Here is a 12285-nt window from a genome sequence, read left to right as displayed (position 1 = left end):
TAAACAAAAGTTTGTTTGGTGTCATAAATATTGCTATTTTACTGGCAACAGGAAACTTAAGTAGACACACATGCTTGGAATTCAGACGCAGGAATTAGTCTTATCAAGCTTGTTAGGAGAATTTAAAGGTCATCTGTTATAAATATTGTTTCTTACACAGCAATGCTGACTCTGAATATCAGTCTTTGAAACATTTTTTTGCAGTAATGTAATCTCCGACGTCTGTTTGTGTGGGGGATGACGGAGGGGAGGATTTTTATAACCTAACACTCATAAAACAATGGAAGCATTCATTATGTGTGGATGCGGGGGGAAAACGAAAGTTAATGCAATGTTAAGCTTGCAAGATCAAACACTAAGAAGTGAATACATTTCAAAGTGAAGGTATGCCCTGGTGATGTTATCTCTGTCACAAAGCACATCCTGTGTAGGGTTACTATATTTAACAAATAAAAAAAGAGGACCCTCCACTGGGTCCTGGCTCTGCCCATTTCCCATCCCAGCCCTGCCCCAACTCCGCCCCTTCCCTGCCCCAACCCCACCCCCTCCTCCCTCCCACTCCCAGCCACACGAAAAGGGCTGCCTGAGCGCTACCGGCTTCACGGTTTGCCGGGCAGCCCCCAGACCCTGCGCCCCCGGCTGGCGCTTCCCCAGCACAGCTGGAGCCCGGGAGGGGAAGCGCCCAGCCGGGGGCGCAGGGTCTGGAGGCTGCCCGGCAAACCGTGAAGCCGGGAGCGCTTGGGCTTCAGGCAGCCCCTATGCCTCCGGACCCTGCGCCCCCGGCCGGGCACTTCCCCTCCCGGGCTCCGGCGGCGCAGGGTCCGGAGGCATGGGGGCTGCCCAAAGCCCGTAGCGCTCGGCTCTTAAACAGAGCCGAAGAGTCAGGGGAGGAGCAGAGCAGCTGCAGGAGGGGAAGTGCCCGGCCGGCATTTTCCCAGACATGTTCGGCTTTTTGGCAATTCCTCCTGGACGGGGGTTTGATTGCCGAAAAGCCGGACATGTCCGGGAAAAACCGGACGTATGGTAACCCTAATCCTGTGTATTTTCTGGTTGCAGTATATTGCACTGTGGTTTACATTTAACAAGGGGAAAAGGAATAGACCATGCTGCATATATACCATATGATTGACTTAACGTTACCAAAGCAACTTCAGCTTTGGGAATTTCCTGACATTTGAGTGCTGGTTCTCACTCAAATGTCAGCATTACATCAATGATGGCGTTTTATTTTCCTTTAATCTTCATTTAGTTTCCTTCACCAGTTTTTGTTTTTTCAGGAACAAATAAAAAAAGTAACTAGAGAAGTTTTTAAAGGTAATCTCTTTGTTCTGGCTTTGCCAGAAGAGCTTGAAAGCTCTTTGAAAGCAGTGGTTTCCAAACTTTCAGAAACTGAGTCCCACCCTTCAGGGAAACTAAACCAACTGCACCTTCAGCTCTGCCATCTGTTGTTAAATGCCTATTCAAAAACAGGGTGTCGCTCAGGTCTGGTCTACATTTAGGGCTAGATCAACATAACTACATCTGCCAGGCGTGCGAAAAAACCCAAAACCAAACCAAACACTCCTGAGCACTGTAGCGATGCCAACCTAACCCCAGGGTAAATGTGCTACGTTGATAGAGGAGTTGACGTAGTCGCCATCGCTCAGGGAGGCGGTGTTCCGACACTAATGGAAAAACTCATTGTGTCCGTGTAGGCTGCATCCACACTATAGGGTTATGCCGCTGTAGCTACAGGGACATAGCTATCCTAGTGTGGTCTCCTTAGCTTAGACATACCCTTACAGTAGATCAGACTAGATTGCGTACATCTTCGCATTATAACACTCTCTCTCCTGTCTTAGATGCTTTGAGTGGTGAAATCGTTAACAATGGTGACCAAATTTAAAGGATCATTATTGGTGCCTGAGTTGTACCCAGTCAAGTGAATGAGGCAGTTAACACCTCCAAGCTCTTGTTTCAGGCTTTTTGCAAACATCTCTTCATCAGTTACGCCTGGATCACATTTTCAAGGTTTTCTTCACAATCAGAACAGCTAGACACTTTTTTTTTTTTTTTTAATTAATGCTAAAGTTTCTGGGAAACAACTGAGAGGCCTATTTGTGCTTCCCCGCCTAGTTCTTTATGCCAGCCCCAGGGGCATACCGCCCACTCTGGGAAACTTCACTTAAATGAGCTAGCTGTGTACAAGCCACGCAACTCTAGGCCAAAGAAAAATGTTCTACGCTCCATGAATTCTTTGGTGGTGAAAGATGATGGGCTGACAGCCCTGGAGACTGAAGTCTTTTATTCACAGAACATCTACCACGCAGGCTGTGATGGTGCACGTTTCCCCACACTACCCCACAACATGCCTCAATGTGTTCTGGAACAATCACTTTTAGCAGAGAAAGGGGTTGGTTAGTCTCACGCAGTCCTGGGTTTCTCTGAGAATTCCAACCTGGGTGCCAATTGCCTTCTATTCTGATGATGGTTTAGAGTGCTGGGCTCCTGTTCTCAGGTATCAAATGGAGAACAACTATCACCTGCTGTTGGTCCAACAGCTATCAGAAAGTAACAACTTTTGGCCTAGCTGTGTTTTCATTGGTGACAGAGGTGAAAAACTCCCTATCACATGACCTGAACTATCCGTTCCTTCTTCAGTGAATTATCCTTGGAGTCTAGTTTCTTTCTTTTTTTCAGATACTCTGCATGTCCATTACTAAGGTATATGAGGGGGTGGTGTGGGAAGTGAGGAAAATGGCACCAGGAGTCTCTCCCCTTGTGTGTGGTCTATATAAAGGCACAAGCTGAATTGTAGTCCCTGTGCTCAGGGAAGCGCAGGAACTGCTCCCTGCCTATTCCCCTGTGGGTGCATGGCCCCTCAGACAGAAGGAGCCAGTGGGATCATGGCTTTGCCTTGCTCCACGTTGGCCAGTAGACCTGGCCAGCTGCACAGTCCATAAAGGAGCACAGCAGCAGGCACACTTCATCGGCGCACCTAGGATCTCCCCCTGGGACAGTACTGCATTGCACTATCCCCAATGCAGTACTTTCCCATCTAATACAGTGGTGTCTACAGACATTATTAAAGGCATAGAATAGTACTTACCTTCATACTGACTATCGCTACCCGGAGATTTGTTCCACCTAGATCCACAGCCAAGGCACTCTGAGTTTCTAGGATATGGTCAATATCTTGTGAGATGTTCTCCTTTACAGGAGGGAAGCAGAACTTCTTCTGCAGTGGCTCTTTGAGGTCAATAGATTTGAGGAACTTCAGAATTCTTGGGACAGCATTACCATCCCCATATATTTTTGAGCTGTAATATAAAAAAGCACCAATTATAGTGTAAGTAAAACAGCAAGTCTGTACAGCACTTATAAAATAGAAGGCCACAATATTTCACATCTCAAAGGTTATTAATAACTATAACATGTTATCTGCCATGATAATAATGCATTTCAAGTCTCTGTGAGTGTGCAACAGGATGTGTTGGATGCTTTAGCAATCTGGAATGGGTTAAGGGCTATCCAGCTACAGGTAGCACAAGGGTGGAATTACCATCATTTTTTGCCCTGGGCTCTCATTTAACCATGTTCCGTGAGGTTACAGCATTATTTGTTTTTTTCGTAAAGAATTCTAGACATTGACACTGAATCCTAGACATCAAGCAGCAGAGCTTTGCTGTATGAGTTCCAAGCTGCCAACATTGTACAATGATTCTGAGATTCACAGACCGCTTTCCTTTGTATGTAATAAGACATCTAAGATGATTATTTCTTCCTAGAGTGGGGAGCTAACCTTGGATAAATGTGGTGAAGTCTATTCTCCACCCCAGTACTAACTAAGGGACTTTCCTCTGGTCCCCTGAAGAGTAATGCGCGGATATATGTACTTACCAAGGATACTGTTGTCCAAACTGGAGATGCAAAGCTTGTAGTATTTTGTCCTGTGTGTCAGCATCACGAACATGAAGAACATTTTCACCTAGATAATCAAAAATGCAATGTCATTCTAGTGCATGCCCGCTACTTGATAAATAATGGGGGGAGGGGAAGAGAATGGAGAACAGAATTTGAAATGAACAAGCAATTACTTGTGTGTCCTGGCAAAATGTGTTAAGGCCTCACACCTACTCAAAAGGAACATGACCTATGTGCACATAGTGCCCCTACTTCTGTATGTGTCATCTTCTTACATGCAGATGCTACGCTGACATTGCTCTGTTAGGACCTGCTCCCACTGAAATCAATAGCAACATTGTCAGGATACAGTATCCTCCCTGCGAAGCACTTAGAGAACAGAATTCTTATTAACTCCAGTGTAATTCCCACATATAAGAACAACACAGAGAAGAACAGGAGGGTAAACTGTTATTCATGTCTTATCTGAGGCACCTGTGTGATTGTGAAAAAAAACTAGACATTTGCTTTTTATACCTGCTGCTGGTTGTGGTGTATGTGTATATTAAAATTGCAGGATCATTCCAGAGTGCATAGTTTTATGCCTGTCACATGTACCTACACCCATAAAGAAAACATGTGCAGTGGTTTATTCGGGCAGGTGGAAGCCACTGTATATATTTATTTTAGTTGGACTATAGATAAAAGGCTTTTCTACCAAAATCATCAGGACAGAAGGAACAGATCAATGAAGTTATTCGGATGGGTCAAAATGTCCCTGCTGTGATAATGTCCATTCAAAATAAAACTGACATGCTTGTTAAACTCTGACTTTACCTTCTGTCATGATGCAAGCACATGACCATACCCAACACCCAGGAAGTTAATTGAGCAGAGAACTTAGCAGCAAACACATACCTGTTTCTCTTCCTATTTGACGTGTTCCCAGATTGATGACAGGAGTTCCAAACGCTCCCACCTCTCGAACACCACAGCTGCTGTTACCAATCACACAGCCAGCATGTGCCACTAACTGGATGAACTGCTCAAACGGAACATGCTTTACTGCTCGAAAATTGGGATGATGCTCAATGCCCTTCTTCCTCATCACCCGAACCATCTCTTTGCTTCCTATGGAAAAAGCCAACAATTGAGAACAAAATGTTAACTGATAGTTGAATTTTCACTGTGGCTACTGAAGGGGCCACTGTATACACTGTAATGACATGTTAGTTGCTGTCATTGATGCCAACACAGAAGTACTGTGAAAACAGCCGGACTGGTATTCCTAGGACTGCCCCCACCAGCTCTGTGTACGTGTTCCCAACCACTCTTTGCTCACCCGCCCTCCACAGGACTCTTCACAGCTGTGTCATTGAGCATAGGGTTCCAGCTGTGAGTCTGAGATCCAACTATTCTCCATTACTATTATATTTTTAAACATTTTAGAGCCCGTGGGCAAGCAAAATAGCTTGTCTGTCTGTCACCCCGAAATTGCAATGCTTTCCCTTTATCTTCCTCAGAAGATTGAAGGGTGAAGGTGATCCTGCATTCAGCACACAGTTCCAGTGAGTTCAAACATTATACCTAGATCACTAAGCAACCTCCATGTGGGTAGATGAAGTAGCACAAGTGAAGATGCAGAGAGGAAAGAGGAAGTCAGATGGGAGGGCTGCACTGAACAAGGATGGAAGCAGGTGGATTAAGAGGTCTGTGAGTGAGACAGAGGGTGAAGTGACTCCATGGAGAGTTCTGAAAATCTGGAGGGCAATTCTTCACCAGTCTAAAACAAAAACCAAACCACTTATACAAAATACCTGTTTCACTCACCTGCATCGATGTTTGGGAACAGAACTAGCGTCCTTTTGTTAAAGGAGATGAGTGCATCCAACGTTAGTTCAAACATCTTTATGGAATGTTTAATATCCGTGGTCACAGGGTGCTGCAGAGCGACTATATAATCTCTTGGTTTTACATCTTCACCTGTTTAAAGGGAGCCCAAAAGAACTGTTTTATTAGCAGCGTGGTGGTTGTGGTGGGAGAATGATTCTGAAGCCACTAAAACAAAAACCTCCTCAAGTTCTAGACAGCAAATCTGATTTCTAGCACAATGAATTCCAATACTACAAGAGATCATAAGGGAGTGACAGGAGAATATGGGTTTGAAGTTTACCACTGTAAGTAAGACTTTGAACAATTGCTATTGTCTAAGGCTACAGCACAGAGTCAACTGCAGTACTGGGTCCTAAAACTTTATAAGAGTTCTTTGAGCGCAGACCGAGGCCCCTAGTTACACCAGCATAAAACTGGATTAACTCAGTTGAAGCCAATTAACGTATTCTGGATTTACACTATTGTAAATGAGGGCAGAATTTGACCCTGAGGCTGTGGCACAACAGCAAACAGGCAGATCTGATTGAGATTTTCATTGTGATCATGTATTCCTTTCAATCCATTAGTCTATTCAGGTTTCCTGAGAGTCTTCTGTGCCTTAAGGGATGGATTTTTCACCATTTGCTTAAAAGAAATGAGAGAGTGACCACCATAAATACTTCACTTGTTATAAAGAGTAGCAGGTTCATTTTACTTTATTCTGAAAATGACTAAACTACTGAACTAACAAGAACCCAGTTCCCAATTGACAGGGGCTGAAGAATTTTTCCTGTCAAACACCAACAAGATATGCTGATTTATATGGAATGATCTGAAAGTAAACGGATGACATATAACACAAGTCTCTGAAATATATCATGCTACTGTATTGTACTGTGCAGGAAACAATGTACAGCATGTAAATTCCCTTGATTTTCTGCAAATTAGCTCCATGCACAATCTCTAACATTATTAGGTCAGACCTGCTCCCAGCTGTTTGGTTATAAAGGATATGAACAAGATTCTGAACCTCTGTATATCAAAGAAATAGCTCTGAGTTCTAATTTATTTTTTAACAAAGAACTCAGCAAATTTGACTCTTGTTTTTTACTCAGCAATAGGGTTTTAGATGTTAAAGACAATCTCTGACTACACTTTCTTTGGTCATGTAGGGTTACTTTCTCCTGACTAAAAATACGAGAACGGAAATTATAGAAATGAAGGAGTTTCTTGAAGAAACCAACACAGTCAAAATGTGACATTTGGGTTTCTAGAGAGAAAGGGGCCCCTGAATATTTAAGCATTACATCTGATATTTGATGGGATGTAATTATGTTAAATAATATGTGAGGTTGGAGCCTCTATTTCTCTGTCTTCCAGGCTACAGACCAATTGGCCTTGTTATTAATCTTGCCCTGGAAACAGACTATTGTGGTATGATAACATTTGAAAGTTTTATGTTGTTTTTCCTCCTTTTGGTTTACCAAGAGCTTTTGTTCTCAAAATAATAGGCACATTTCCTTAAAGTGTAAAAGGCAGAGGACATGGATATTTTGCTTTCAGAAGAGCAGGGGAAAAGACATAGGGAATAACATTGTATTGAAAAACAGCATATTAAGGTTTTCAGTTACGTCTGTGTTTGCTGGGTCTATATGTATTTCTGTGGTGGGAGATAGAGGATAGAAGAGCACTGTCAAAATGTGCTTATACCCTTCATAAAATCCTGTCTCAGCTTCATGAGAATGCCAACAAAAAGGCATGTCTGCCTGTTACAGAAATCTTATGAACTTTGAACAGAAGTGCAATACACACCTATCCACATACGTATAATACTCATGTAGTCTTTATTTTTGGAGGAGAGAAGCTTGTCATATGAAGGACAGCCAGCCAAGAGGATGCGATCATGATCTTCGCACATGGATATCAAATGCTGCTCTGCACTTCTTGTGCAACACACATGGAAATGAGCCAGTTTGGTTATGGCATGTCTGATTGAGTCATCTATGGTCCCACTGACTTCCCCGCCTTCAATATGAAGAATCCGAATATTCATCAAGGCTGCAGATGTGGCTAGTGCCAGAGCATCAAATCTGTCCCCATGAACGATCACTATGTCAGGTTTCAGACGGTTGAGGACATCCGGTAGCTTTACTAACGCAAGGCCTACTGACTCCACCATGGCTGCCTCATCCTCGCCTCTCACTATGGTGTGCAACCGCGTGTGAATGTCAAAGTCGTCTTGTTCAATCATACGGTAGGTGTTACTGAAGAAAGAAGCAAAAGAAAAGAAATGCTCAAACGGCAATACTGCTTGCTTTCACACTGACGTATCTTATGACAGCAGAACCGCCCACAAGCATTTCATTACCAGTTTCATAGAATCATAGAATATCAGGGTTGGAAGGGACCTCAGGAGGTCATCTAGTCCAACCCCCTGCTCAAATCAGGACCAATCCCCAACTGAACATGCCCATTAACTAACTTTGAGGAAGCAGCTAGATTCTCTCTCTCTGTGGGAGACACCTTTTCAAATTTTTAATGATCCTTGTTCACTGAGGCCAACATTTTCCAACGAGGGTGCCTATACTTCTATACTACGTCTATACTTACCCGCTGGTTTGGCGGCAAGCAATCGATCTTCTGGGATCGATTTATCGCGTCTTGTCTAGATGCGATAAATCGATCCCGGAAGTGCTCGCCGTCAACGCCAGTAATCCTGCTCCCCGAGAGGAGTAGGCGGAGTCGACGGGGGAGCCTGCCTGCTGCGTGTGGACCCGCGGTAAGTACCTTTAAGTTCAAACTAAGATACTTCGACTTCAGCTACGTTATTCACGTAGCTGAAGTTGCGTATCTTAGTTCGAAGTGGGGGGTTAGTGTGGACCAGCCCCTAAGATAGTACTTGATGCTATGCTTGGGCACCTGCGTAGATGTGCCTGATTGGCAGTGTGCTTGAGCACCCATAGCTCCCGCTGACTCCAGTGGGAACTGTGGCTACTTAGCACCTCTGACAACCAGGCCATTTTGATTTAGGGGCCTAACTTTAAGCAGCCTAGTTTGAAAGCACTGACCTGCTTTCTACAGCATGCAATCAAAGGGTATGTCTTCACTACCCGTCATATCGGCAGGTAGCAATCAATTTATCCGGATCGATATATCGCGTCTCATTAAGACACGATATATCGATCCCCGAACGCACTCACCGTCGACTCTGGAACTCCACCAGAGCGAGCGGCGGTAGTGCAGTCGACGGGGCAGCCGTGGCCGTCGATCCCGCGCCGTGTGGACCCCAGGTAATTCGATTCAAGATACTTCGACTTCAGCTATGCTATTCGCGTAGCTGACGTTGCGTATCTTGGATCGATCCCCCCCCGCAGTGTAGACCAGCCCAAAGCAGCACCTTACAGATTACAAAAAACAAGTAATCCAAGTCAGGTTGGGTTTCCAGCACAAAGAAACCAGATTTTTAAAAGGAGTCACACAAAGGCTGTAAGCACCTGTTTTTTTAAATACTTACTAGACTTCACATATTTTAAAGCCTGTATTAAATATCACAAGCCCAGAAAAAGCAAAGACTCTTTAACCATAAGCTATTTACTTTAAGCTGCAGAACATATTTTAATCACCACCAGACATTTAGTTAGCACAGCTCTACCAAAGTCTTTTTTCCAATAGACTTGAACCAAGTTGTTACACAGGCTGGGTAGCAGAGGAAAATGTTGAGCTTCTTCCACGGAATAGAGTTCGTGGGTGCGGGGGACTTAAAAGCAAGTTTAGTTAGTAGACTTCTCCATCACATCTCTGTAGTTTAAATTACATGGGAAAGGCTTCAAGAGGGCTACCAAGCATCAGGACCACCGATAGCTAGGATGCAAACCTGAGTACTGCATATACACTAGGGCCTTGGCTACACTTGCAGATGTACAGCGCTGTGAGTTAAACCTGACTTTGTGCAGCTGAGTAGGGAAAGCGCTGCAGTCTGTCCACACTGACAGCTGCCCAGCGCACTGTCGTGGCCACAGTTGCGGCAACTGCAGCGCTATTGGGAGCGGTGCATTATGGGCCGCTATCCCACAGAGCACCTCTTCCCATTCTGACGCCATGAGTTGTGGGAAGGGGGCGTAGGTGCGGGGCATTCTGGGTCCTGTCCCAACACCCTGTGATGCATTGCTTCACATCCCAGAAATCCCTTGGTTTCCGTCCACCTTTGGCGCCATCTTTCAATGGTTTCTGTGCAGCGCAATCTGTCTGCGGGAAATGGAGCCCAAACTGCTGAGGCGTATGCTGACAAGTCTCGCCAGCACGTCACGTTTGGCTGTCCAACTATTCCTTAAGATCCAAAGTGACAGTGAGAGTGAGGAGTCCGACGATGCTATCGAGCCACGTAACGCGTACGACACGAAATTGCTTGTGGCATTCACGGACATGCTCAGCACCGTGGAACGCCACTTTTGGGCTTCGGAAACAAGCACCGAGAGGTGGGATCACATTGTCATGGAAGTCTGGGATGACGAGCAGTGGCTGCAGAACTTTCGGATGAGAAAAGCCACTTTCATGGGATTGTGTGAGGAGCTCGCCCCCACCCTGCGGCGCAAGGACACGAGATTGAGAGCTGCCCTGCCAGTGGAGAAGCGGGTGGCTATTGCAATCTGGAAGCTGGCAACTCCAGACAGCTACCGGTCGGTCGCAAACCAGTTTGGAGTGGGAAAGTCAACCGTTGGAATCGTGTTGATGCAAGTTTGCAAGGCCATTAATCGCATCCTACTCAGAAGAACCATGACTCTGGGTAACGTGCAGGAAATAGTGGATGGCTTTGCACAAATGGGGTTCCCTAACTGTGGAGGGGCGATAGATGGGACACACATTCCTATTCTAGCACCACCCCACCTAGGATCCGAGTACGTTAATCGGAAGGGGTATTTCTCTATGGTTCTCCAGGCGCTTGTGGATCACCGTGGGCTTTTCATTGACATTAACACAGGCTGGCCCAGAAAGATGCATGACGCACGCATCTTTCGGAACACTTGGCTGTTCAGGAAGATGCAGGCCGGGACTTTTTTCCCAGAGCGGAGGATCACTGTAGGGGAAGTTGAAATGCCCATTGTGATCCTTGGAGATCCCGCTTACCCGTTAATGCCGTAGCTCATGAAACCCTACACCGGGAGCCTTGACAGCAGCAAGGAATGGTTCAACTACAGGCTGAGCCGGTGCTGAATGACTGTGGAGTGTGCCTTTGGCCGTTTAAAGGCCCGCTGGCGATCTCTGTATGGGAAGCTGGACTTGGCCGAAAACAGCATCCCCGCGGTTATATCCGCGTGCTGTGCCCTCCATAATATTTGTGAAGGGAAGGGTAAAAGCTTCACTCAGGCATGGACCTCTGAGGTTCAACACCTGGAGGCTGAATTTACATAGCCAGAGAGCAGGGCTATTACAGAGGCCCAACGCAGGGCTGCAAGGATTAGGGATGCCTTGAGGGAGCAATTTGAGGCTGAAAACCAGCAGTGATATCTGGTGCCCTGCTTGGGAGTGAAGTGCAGTAGTTCCAATCTTTAGGAATCAGTTTTTGCTAAGCAGACAAGCAGACTTGCAGTGCCTGTTTATTTCCTGGGCTAAGGAGTCTTTTACTTTATGCAATAATAAAGAATGTTTTCAAAGCCAAAAAATCCATTTATTGAAAAGAAAAAAAAATTATTTATTGAAAAGAAACAAGGGGGTGGAGTGGGTAACGGTACAATCACAGATTTGCGTATGTCCTGTCTGGTGTGCTGTGCAGTGAGTGCTGCACTTCAGGATAGCTATACTGCATGGTGATGGGGGTTGAGTGCAGAGGGTAAGGGTCGTGGGTTTCAGGGCTGGGTGGTGAAGATACTGGTGTTGGAGGCAGCAGGTGGTGTGAAGAACACGGAAGTTGGGGAAAGTGGGTTGGAGGTGACAGTGGGGCACAACGGAAAGAGTTTTGGGACAAGGGCTGGGGGGGGGGCGTTTGCGTTTGCGGTACTGCTCCTCTTTCTGCATGGCTACGAGCTCCTGGATAGCGTCTGCTTGGCGCTCCAGGATGCTTGAGCCGATCCGTGCTTTGCTGCCGGTGCTCGGTGCTTTGCCGCTGGTGTGCTGCATTTTCCTGGCGGATCCTGCTTTCTTTCTCCCTCCAGTTCTGTGCTTTCTCATTCTCTTTAATAGATTGCTGCATCACTTCTTGAAGCATGTCTTCTTTGCTTTTTCGTGGTCTCTTCCTGAGTCTTTGCAGTCTCTGAGCAGGCGATAAGAGGGATGGCTGAGGTCTCAAGGTTAATGCAGCTGTATAGGCAAAATGCAACATTTAACAGAGGCAGCATTGTTTATACCAGACAGAGTAATGATTCCCCCCGCACTTAAGGAGTAGAAAAACACACAGGGTCTACACAATAGCATAATTTTCCCGTCCGAAACAGAGCACACATATCCCACGGGAGCCTCAAAATGGTGAGTAAGGGGGACTGATTATTTCAGGGTTGCACTGTCCTCTGGGTTTCTGTGCCTTGTGGAGAGCCAACA

At 45.6% G+C, this 12285-nt stretch overlaps 1 protein-coding gene across 4 annotated transcripts in view; it reads right to left on the bottom strand.

The window, feature by feature from the left end:
* Nucleotides 1-12285, bottom strand: part of GNE (glucosamine (UDP-N-acetyl)-2-epimerase/N-acetylmannosamine kinase) — a 75226-nt gene that overhangs the window by 16155 nt on the left and 46786 nt on the right. For all 4 annotated transcript variants that reach the window (XM_054031925.1, XM_054031922.1, XM_054031923.1 and 1 more), the window contains 5 exons: nucleotides 7567-8018; nucleotides 5713-5865; nucleotides 4801-5013; nucleotides 3880-3967; nucleotides 3089-3299 (listed from right to left, as the gene is read on the bottom strand). In XM_054031925.1, coding sequence (XP_053887900.1) covers nucleotides 3089-3299; nucleotides 3880-3967; nucleotides 4801-5013; nucleotides 5713-5865; nucleotides 7567-8018 — 1117 coding nt within the window. The remainder of the gene's footprint in view (nucleotides 1-3088; nucleotides 3300-3879; nucleotides 3968-4800; nucleotides 5014-5712; nucleotides 5866-7566; nucleotides 8019-12285) is intronic.

Source organism: Malaclemys terrapin, chromosome 6 (assembly GCF_027887155.1).
Source record: "Malaclemys terrapin pileata isolate rMalTer1 chromosome 6, rMalTer1.hap1, whole genome shotgun sequence".
In the NCBI taxonomy this organism is placed as follows: Eukaryota; Metazoa; Chordata; order Testudines; family Emydidae; genus Malaclemys; species Malaclemys terrapin.
This window is presented reverse-complemented; position numbering and strand designations above follow the sequence as displayed.